Source organism: Epinephelus moara, chromosome 16, assembly GCF_006386435.1.
Source record: "Epinephelus moara isolate mb chromosome 16, YSFRI_EMoa_1.0, whole genome shotgun sequence".
NCBI lineage: Eukaryota > Metazoa > Chordata > Actinopteri > Perciformes > Serranidae > Epinephelus > Epinephelus moara.
The window spans coordinates 25,505,473-25,515,807 of record NC_065521.1 but is presented as its reverse complement, the minus strand read 5'-3'; the positions used below and the strand labels follow the sequence as shown (position 1 = coordinate 25,515,807).

The 10,335-nt window shown below is 43.0% G+C and overlaps 1 protein-coding gene across 2 annotated transcripts; it reads left to right on the top strand.

Annotated features, from left to right (window-relative positions):
- The first annotated feature begins 2,701 nt into the window (after positions 1 to 2,701).
- Positions 2,702 to 9,986, top strand: dhh (desert hedgehog signaling molecule). 2 transcript variants are annotated; one of them, XM_050065925.1, is made up of 4 exons: positions 2,703 to 2,943; positions 3,279 to 3,697; positions 8,265 to 8,526; positions 8,680 to 9,986. In XM_050065925.1, exons 2-4 carry the CDS (start codon positions 3,389 to 3,391, stop codon positions 9,483 to 9,485), a joined length of 1,377 nt encoding a protein of 458 aa, XP_049921882.1. In that variant the 5' UTR covers positions 2,703 to 2,943; positions 3,279 to 3,388; the 3' UTR covers positions 9,486 to 9,986. The 2 variants fall into 2 exon arrangements, with proteins under 2 accessions (XP_049921883.1, XP_049921882.1); XM_050065926.1 differs by having other exon boundaries at positions 2,702 to 3,697.
- Positions 9,987 to 10,335: the final 349 nt, after the last annotated feature.

Genomic DNA, 10,335 nt, shown 5'->3' with positions numbered 1-10,335 from the left:
AAGTTATAATACACACGCCAAGAATCATCCAGTGTATGCACCACCCTGCCTCTTCCTGCACTGATAACATGGTGAGAGACAGTGGAATGGGCGGTGTGGTGGTGGGCAGAGAGAAAGGACGTGTGTGTGTGTCTGTGTGTGAGAGAGAGGGGAGGGAGGCGGTTAGGTGTCAGTTCCTTGACTTTCCTTTCCCCCCCAACCCTTCTAACGGCCTCCATCTGAGGAAGTGGATCCTGCAGAGTGTCTGTTCAGCTCCAAGAGACAAGACAAACACTTGAGATGTCAAAGCCAGCATTGTTTCAAAACCTAAATTTCACTTTTACAATGACTGAACCCTTAAAAAGGAGATTTGCAATCATAATTCATCCTTGACTGCATCTGTAGACGTCCTTTATGTGACGATACTAGGACTCTGATAGTCGCTGACGACTCCGCAGAAGAAGATAAACCCGGCTTGCAGGTATGTTCTGTATTTGACCACCAGCCCAGGTGCAGGCACAGGCGTCCATTTGCAAAGAACAAAGCAGGGTAGACTAACCCAGGCAGGAAAGATCTCGTTTTCTGCACTGTGGCTTTGCAGGAAACCCAACAATTCACCCGGCCATGTACTCCCATCCTGAAATGGGGGAGTGAAATGCAAAGAGCCAGAAGGAGGCAGGGGGAGGCAGGAGGATGGGGGCACCAAAATAAAAACTAATAAGACTGACTTTCTTTCCATCTCCAACCCGCAGATGTTTGCTTCCTTCCTTTCCCTTTCATGTCAGATGGAAATCTCTTCTTTTGTGCGGCTTTGAAGAGAAACGTCGGTGTGTGGGTAATTGTAGATATGAAAGTGTTTGTTGCTTTTTTTTGATTGAGTCATTCCCTGCGTTTGTCATGTAGGCTGATGTCTCTCATCTGCGCTGCTTGGGCTGGACTTGAGCCCTCTGCCATGTTTATCGTAAGGACAGGAAGATGCAGCTTCGCCTTACCACCCCTCCCTATAACATCCTGGGATCTTTTGGAAACTTCCCCGACATGGATGCCTTTCCACGGTCACTGTGGAGCTCAGTGACCTATGCTTCATCACTATGTAAAAGCACAATTTAAAGGTCCAGTGTGAAGGATTTAAGGGGACATACTGGCATAGATGGAATATAATTTAATAAATATGTTCTCTTAAGTTTATAATCACCTGAAAATAAGAACTGTCGTGTTTTTGTTACCTTAGAATGAGACATTTATATCTACACTGGGAGCAGGTCCTTGTCCATGGAGTCCACTACGTTGCACAACCATGTTTCTACGTTGGCCACCAAAGTAATAAGCACTTTTGAGATGAGCAGCAACAGAAAAACAGTGTTTTGTTTTTTTTATATATAAAGCAGCTTTAATCATTGTTTCTACCAGTTTAAATCACCTGGTTCATTTGTTTTAGAGAGGAAGAGACCTGTGCGGATGATTCTGCTCCTGGTTAAAACTTCTGGAACATCTGGATCTTAAGTTATCATAGAAAAAAGGTGAGCACACACAAGCAGATGCTGAGCTAGCAGCCCATAAACAATGATGATTGTACTTGTTTTATTCACTGGGTCCGTTTGTTTTGGAGAGGAAGAGACCTCTGCGGGTAAAGTGGCTCCTGGTAAAAACCTGCTGAGCAATGAACATTGAGGGAATCCTAACAGGGAGTTGACACATGTGGAAGAAGTTTCAACTGGTTGCCAACTGCATCCTCACCATTAGATGCCACTAATTCCCGCACACTGCTCCTCTAAGTGCTGTTTTCAAGCACAGTATGATAAAAATGAAAGCCATTAATGGTGATTAAATCTTGAAGCATCTTTAGCATGCAATCACAGCAAACTGAGATATGCACTGACAGAAAAAATACGCATGTAAAAACCCACACAGTGCGCAACAGCTCTGTTGTGTTTGGGCTAAAGATTCTTTGAAACAAAGTCACTGTAAAAAAACTGACCATGATGCATTGAGTCCTCAAGTGTTCCAGGAAGCCGCAGATAGCATGGTGACACACTTCGACCTTTTAATCCGCCATTAATTCAAGCTTCCGTGTGTGATTACACATGTCAGACCCCCCCGAGACAAAATGATTGCTCTTTATTTTTTTTGCTTCTTCTTTTGAATTATCTGACACATTTTTTATGACTCTCCCAGCTATTGTTCTGAGACAGATAAAAATAATATGTTGATGTGGCCAGCGGGTGTTTCCAGCGCAGAGGTCTTGGGTGCATAGGGTTCAGGGGGGTCAGGCCGGCTCCCCAAACACAGGAAGGCAGCACTGGAGAGTCTCAGTCAGAGGGGTGTCAAGGCTGGACACTTGTGTTCCCTCTTGGACCCTCACCTTCAACTGTGTCTATTAATAACATCAGCAGGGGTCATCACAGCTGACCCCTTTTGCTGCTGATGGGTGGGATGAGCTGTCACAAGCAAGGGAATGTCAGTTTAAAGTTATTCAGTTGTAAATATACTATATGTGCTGTGAATGATCCTGTGTCTTAAAAGTTTTAAGGGATTTTTGTTAAAGTTGCAAAACGACCAATGTTTTATTTGCCCTTACATATCTAATGAGGTGGAGGGAGGGTTGGGGGGGTCATTGTGTTAACATAAGAAGGCTAATCATCTGTCCTTTGTAAGGTTGAATTGGAGGCGTGTGCTGTCGCAATGGGAGCGCGCAGAGGAAGGGAGGGCAATCTTGTCCGGACGCTAATAAGACCCAATGGCTGGTGCAAGGTGGCCAGGAGCTCCGAAACGCGACAGAAGACGGTGGACGAAGGAGAGAAAGAGGAAGAAAAAAAAATCTTAGGAGAGGAGAGATATTTCTGCACGGACTAAGAGGATGAGAGCGCCACGGGAGCGTCCATAGGAACTGCAGCGAGCAGTGGGGGCTTTTGGTGTGCGTCAGTTTGTGTGTCTCGTCAAAGGAACTGCGTAAAGAGAGGAGCGGTAAGTGACTAGAAAGCCACAAAAAAACACCTGCGTCGAGGCAGGTACCTGCGAAGGACGTATGATAATGACTTTGAGTTCACAGCAGGGTTAGAAGCAGCTGATAGTGGCGAAATCTTTGGAGAGAAAGCCTGTTGTGCTTTTTTTTTTTTTATTAAATAGCTGGTGCCAAAGTTCAAAATCTTGCAGCCAATCAGATCAGTCTAACTAAGTTTTGGTCATCAAAGCAATACAAGCATAAAGTCTCACTTTGCACTGCACTTTTTTTTTAAAAAAAAGAGTGACTACAATAAAGAGAAATTCCTACATGTCCCAACAATTTTTGTCACCATCAGCTCTGGCACCACATGATTTGGAATGGACCAGGATTTGACCCTCATTCACATGCCGTGTCACTGGGGTATCACTGTGAGCCACTGACTCCTGGGAGCCCCAACTCTCCCCAATGAAGCAGTCCTGGTGGGCCCGCCTGGCACAGCTCGGCCTGCTCACTGTGTGGACCTGCATATGGCTGGTCCAGGGGTGCGGACCGGGCCCTGGGTACGGCATACGCTCCAGGCCCAGGAAACTCACAGCCATGCACTACAAGCAGTTTTTCCCCAACTTCTCAGAAAACAACCTCGGTGCCAGCGGGAGAGCAGAGGGCAAGATCACACGTAACTCTGAGCGCTTCAATGAACTTGTGTGCAACTACAACCCAGACATTGTCTTCAAGGATGAGGAGAACACCAACGCAGACCGCTTCATGACCAAGGTGAGGTTAATCCAGCTCTATCATCTGAGATTTTAAGGTTGTTGTTGAATGGGATGTTACACTGGATCACTTCACTAACCTCAGTGATACCTGGTAAGTACACTAAAATGAGCAGCCAGAGCAGAGACTGACTGAAGGATGCTCTCTCTGGTGTCTCTTGAACCTTTTCAAGCCAACCCCTCTGCTGGATGATTGATTAACTACATTCACATGAGGGGAAAGGCAGCAGTTCACAGCTCACGCCCTGCCACCCAGCATGGCACCTTCAAATCACATAACCTCATTCATTGTTTGCCGTACCTGCCCTGGCCTGGCTCTCAACACACAAACAAACGCTCAACACAAAGTGTGTAAGTTTTAACCAAACTTCCCCTCCCTTTTCTTGAGATAAGAAGATCAGGATGTAATTCAACACTACCCCTTAAGAGGCTGCCTTCCCCTTCAGGAACACTTCCTTTTAATCTTTAACCAAAGTCTTTGTTATTGGAAATCAAACTATTCCTATGACAGGTTCTCAGTGGCACTTGAACTTGAATTCCTTCATGTTTACTGGGTAGGTATCCAAATTCAAATCCCAGGCCTAGAAAAGACGATCATTGGCCCAGAGGATTTAAAGAGTAACTTTGATTTTTTTTACCTGGACCCTATTTTATTTTGTTTTTGTGTCTAAATAACTAATGGAGACAACAGTTTTTTAAATTGGTCTAGTATCGAGCTAGAGTGATTCAGCCGGCAGCAGCGAAACAGGCTGTAATGTAACCACTCAGGGCATTTGCGCACCATCCATTTGCATCCATTAAAATGCTTGTTTTGCCGTTGACAGTCTCAGATTGTTTTTATAAGTGTCTGACAACATAATGGAAAGGATGTTACAGAAATAGACCCTTTTGTCAAAGAGTAAGATCCTTTTTTTTTACCGCCCCAAAATCGGATCGCCAAACCCACCAGACTTCATTTAAATAAACAGTAATTTTAGTGAGTATAGAGACAGCACTTTTTTACATCTAACTGGGTGTATTAAGGGTTTATTTCAACCAAACCAGAGTTTATAATTTATGAAACAATGGAAAAACAAACCAAGATGGTATTTGTGAGCTTTATTTTATTATTGCGGACTTTGAATGAAGTGTGTTTTACAATGATAAAATTACTACTTATTCAAATGGAGTCTGGTGGGTTTGACGATAACAATTTCGAGGCTGTTTCTGGTTAAATAAAATGGATCTTACTCTTCAACAAAAAGGTCTATCTCAGTGGGGATCATTTATATAATGTTGTCAGACACTTGTAATCCCAATCTGAGCCTGTCAGTGGCAAAAAAAGAAGCACTTTAGTGGGCGTACATTGACAGTGCACAACTGGCCATTGATGTTACATTGCAGCATTGCACATTCAAAAAATTGTTGTCTCCATTTTTGACACGAAACACGGAAAAATTAGGGTCCAGGTTGAAAAATACAGAAATTACTCTTTAAAACATGGACAGCTTTTTGCAAAACATTTTGAATGCCACACTGCTGGATGTGTAATATAGAAAAGTATCACAGAGGGGTTGTAGTGAGGTGCTGATCACTGGGAGTAGCCTTGAAAGTAGGAAAGTATTGTCTCACACTGGCTCTGTATGCAGCTCAATTTGATGACCACAGGGTTTTTTGCCACTCGGATGTCACCCCGCTCTGGATGCTGCGGCTTTCTGTGATTGTTTAGGATATGAATCTGTGTTCCTACCCCTCCCCGTGTGATTGTATGTGATGGAAATCTGTGGTCGTATATGTGTGCCCTGCTGATGCCCAGTTTGAGTGTGTGTACGTGTGCATGTGCCCCTCTTTTGCCCAGATATGAAAGACGCTCTTTGTGCGTCATTTGGAGACTCGGAGGGGTCGCCTATACAAAATTCCCGCCTGCTGAAGTAATGGCACCGTCGGAAAAGCGACTATTGTAGTTTCTGACAATGAAACGCCTCTCTTCAATGGCATTGCGAGAAAAATGTAGCCAGTTTGTTTTCTGTCCCTCTCGCTTTCTCACTCTTGCTGTCACATTCCCAAGTCTGTGCCCATACATTCTTCCCCTCTGCCCTCTCTCTTTACTCCCAACCTCGGCCCTCCGCTACACTGCTTTCTTCTCACCCAGCTTTTCCCTCTCTCCGTCTCTCCATCACTGTTTCTTTCCCAACTCTCTTTCTACTTATTTTGCAGGATAAGCTTTGTTTCGTCAATGGTAGGCCACAAGACATGCCGCATCACAAGTCACAAGAACAATATGCTCTCAGTAGATGATAATGACTGTATCACCTTGGTTTGCTGACGTCATCATTTTTCAAGCCTGCTATTTTGTGACAATGCTGACACAGTCCGTAACATTACGGGGGCGTGAGGAGTCACTGTGCACATTTCTGATCAAATGTCTCAGGGGTGAAACTGAGAAACTCATGCCTGGAACAATCTGGACAGGGCAGAGAATGGCCTTGATTATTCTGTCACCCTGTCGAAAAGGGCAAGGACTCACCCAAACTGGCTACAGTAGCTTTGTTCTTGTGCTCTGATTGTTGGAGCAAGGTTGAGATGGCCTTTAGCGGAGTAGAGGAGGGATTGTGTGATGATGCCAGCAGACAGACAATCATAACCTGGGAGCCAGAGACAGTGTTGAAATGCTTCTTTTTCCTCTGAGTTGCACTGAGATCATCAGCGGTGTACAATAAGCTTACATACGCTGTGTACTTAATGTACACACAGGCTGTGCCAACCCCCCTGTTAATAAATGATTACAAGTGTTACATCTACCCGAGTGGGGTTCAGACATGCCTTTCAATGTTCACGGCACATGCTGCAGACAAAGTAGCTAAAATATAATCACTGCCTATGAAATAAACTGAGAATATTTTCAAATGTTCCTTTATGTACCCTTATATTGAAGGATACAAGAGAAAAACAGTATAATATAATGCACAAAGCAACAACCCTACGCTCCCCTCCTTCCCCAACACACAATGCATTTCAAAAGGCAAACTAGAAGACAATAAAAGCGTAAAAAGGAATATCAGATATATTGATATAATCCACACACTATATTCCTAAACATAAAGGATGCTATTACTCCAGTTTGTTATTGACAATGATCGAGTTTCACATATAGTTTAATATTAAAGAACTTAAGGAGAGTTTAGCCTACTGTGTATACATGTTCGCTATTAAATCAGGATTGCAAACTGCAACCAGTTGAAAGGTCTCTCATGTGCTAAGCGTCGCTCTGCATAGAACTCCTTTAAGTGTCTGTTGTACAGAAGGTTTTCATCTGGAGCCGAATTATGTGCAGAGGTCTGTTCCTCTCTAAATTAAACTGACTATTTAAACTGGTAAAAACACTGAATAAAGCAGTTTCACGTTACAATTTAGAGTTTCTCTGATGCCATTTGGCTTATCGCAGACGGGCCACTAGCTCAGCACCTTCTAATGAGTGCACGTGTTTTTTTCTTAATATCCTACTATCCAGACGTTCAGGAGCGAACTTATCCTAGCGGTCTCTGGAAACATGGCTGTGTAACATGGCGAACTCCGTAGACCAGGACCCGCTCCCTCTGTAGATATAGAGCTCATTCAAAAGTAACGAAAAAAACTACAATTCCTACGTTTTTAGTGATTATACACTAAAGAAAACACACTTTTAAAATGCTGCATTTCATTTCCACCAATATGTCCCCCTGAATCCTACACACTGGACCTCAAATCTAAATGGCTACCTGAATGTTTTCTACATTATGTTTCCCTATTTGAAAAAAAGGCGCAATAAAAAAATCTAGGTATTTTACCAGCTTGGAAGCCGATTCAAAATGGAACCTGTAATGTGATCATAACCCCACACATAAGAGCAGTTTTCTTTAGAATAACGTTACATTACAGTCTGACTGATACTGGATTAATTACAGTTATAACATAAATAAACATGTTCGATCTCTAGATTTGGTTTAAAAGATCTTCGGCCAAGATGCACTGGGTGGGATATTTTACAGCTGAAATAAAATTGTCATTGCTCTCTGGTAGACAAACTATGCAATGGAAGCTCTCTTTCTGCAATAAATGACCTCAGACATATTCTTGATATTTCTGTACAGCAATATATTTGATGCTGATGTTGTCCGATATATTGGCCGATTTATCAGTTAACACTGTTTTCAAACTAATAAAAGGTGCACTGGCAGGAGAGGAAAACCAGGCAAATGTTTATTATTTTGATGCTTATTGTTGATGGCGTAGGTTTTGTTTATCATGTGAATTTGTTGACAGCATTCACAATATACATAAAGTATACTTTAAATGGTTAGGAGTTAATATATTCTTCAATTTCAAGTTCTAATTTGGTATTAAAGCTGTTCTCTAATTCTGTTGACCATCGCTTTCTGTACACAGGATGCATTTTTATGGGGGCATCTGTCTTTGCTTATGTTTTCTGTAATTTACAATTATGTTTATTGTGTCTGTTTGTTTCATTCTGAAATAAAGTCAAAAATCAAAAATATATTTAAAAAAGTTATTTTCCAAACTGAGCACCTCCCCTCTCATTTTGTTCCTAGCGCTGTAAGGACTGTTTGAACAGGCTGGCTATCGCAGTGATGAACCAGTGGCCAGGGGTACACTTACGTGTGACAGAGGCCTGGGATGAGGACGGCCACCACCCTCCCGGCTCTCTGCACTATGAAGGCCGGGCCGTGGATATAACCACTGACGACAGAGAAACAGAGAAGTATGGTCTTCTAGCCCAGCTGGCTGTGGAGGCTGGCTTTGACTGGGTCCACTACGAGTCCAAATATCATATCCACTGCTCAGTAAAAGCTGGTAAGTGTAAAGAGAGAGCTTTCATAGACCATCATGCAGTTAAGTGTGTCAAATTACATCATTTCACTGGATGGTGTATCAGGACATTTAAGACAAAAAGAGGAACACAATCTGTGTTTAGTCATCTTGGCTTTTCTGCTGATCTTCCTGCAGATCACTCTGTTGCAGTGGAAAAAGGTGGCTGTTTCCCAGGCTGGGCCCGGGTGACGGTTGCTGGAGGGGTGCAGAAGAGCCTGTCGTCCCTGGCTCCAGGGGACAGAGTCATGGCCTTGTCTGGGACAGGCCAAGTTGTGTTTAGCCAAGTCCTCTTGTTCCTACACCGGGACCAAGAAAGCTGGTCTACGTTTCTGTCTCTGGAGACAGAAGATGGCCATAGATTGGCCCTCACTCCACATCACTTGGTCTTTTTAGCTCCCCACTGCAAACTCGACAGCAGCGAGTATGTGGCTCGGTTTGCAAGCAGAGCCAAAACAGGAGACTGTGTGCTCATCCATTCAGCAGGGGGTCAAGTCCGTCCATCTCGAATCATCTCAGTGTCAGTAGAGGAGAGTGTGGGAGTGTATGCACCCTTGACAGAAGCTGGAACTGTGTTTGTCGATGGGGTGCTGACATCCAGCTATGCTCTGGTGGAGAACCACAGGCTGGCGCACTGGGCGTTTGGACCTGTGCGAGTACTCTCCTCATTCAGCCAGCTACTGTGGGGGGAGACAGGAAAAGAGCAGCAGACCACAGAGGCTGAAACGGCTTGCATCAAGACTCCATTTCATTGTAGCAGACTGGGCTCAAAGGACAAAGCAGGTGTACGTGTGAATAACGGCACTCTGATCAAACAAGACAATCTGAGTGAACCCCTGAGGATGGAAATGAAGGAGAAGCAGACATCAGAGGTGCACTGGTATGCTAGATTACTGTACAGTTTGGGATGTATCTTTTTAGACTCCGACTCCTTTCATCCTTAAAAGCCTAAAACTCTACACTCAGCACATGTCGTACCTCTCAGTGTCTCAGCTTTGATACATTTACACTAACACTTCCTGTTCTATTCTTCATTTAATAAAAAGCACTGGAACCGCTTGCTTTGTTTTCTCACCTCTGTTTGCATTATCATCTGTCATACATGCTAATACTTATGTGATGTTCTGTAAGAGATTGAGTTTGATGGGACAAACTGTCTGAGCGGGTTAATGTAAAAAATGGTCATGCCATCATGACTGTATCATAGTCTATTTGTACATCATGTTATTTCTTTAATTATTTCAGTTATATATGTAAAAATATATATATATATGTATTATTCTAATGGGATAGGAATGAATTTTCCCACAACAATAGAATCTTTATTTTTGTACTTTCTGAATCATAATATATAAATGCTTCATTTTATAATAATTCCACTACATGTATTGTTCGTCCTCACGTGTTCTCATGTCATAAAACAAATTAAAATGACATTTTATTAAGCAACTCTCTGCTTTTTCTTCAACTCTGGGGTGAATTTGTCTGTTAAGATCATATGTCTTTTGCTTGTTTAGCAAAACTGAGTGCGAAAAAAACCTGCAACATATGCAAAAGATCATTTCTGGGCTCGTGGTTGAGCATTATGTATGTTGCAGTGTTCAAGAGCTCTGTGGAAATCTAGTCCAGCAGGCTGACGGGTTAATGAGAAGCCCAGACGTACTTAATATTCCCCACACTGCCACCACAGTGACTTTATCACAGACTTTATCACATAGCTGCTTCAAGGGAGTCATTGGGTCTGTTCCAAGTTAAAGGAGACAGCTTTATTAGCATCCACTGCTCAAATTTGGG

Coding starts and splice junctions, on each gene's coding strand:
- dhh (XM_050065926.1), top strand. CDS start 3,389: ATGAAGCAGTCCTGGTGGGCCCGCCTGGCACAGCTCGGCCTGCTCACT. Junction 3,698..8,264: donor CAGACCGCTTCATGACCAAG/GTGAGGTTAATC, acceptor TTTTGTTCCTAG/CGCTGTAAGGACTGTTTGAA. Junction 8,527..8,679: donor CCACTGCTCAGTAAAAGCTG/GTAAGTGTAAAG, acceptor ATCTTCCTGCAG/ATCACTCTGTTGCAGTGGAA.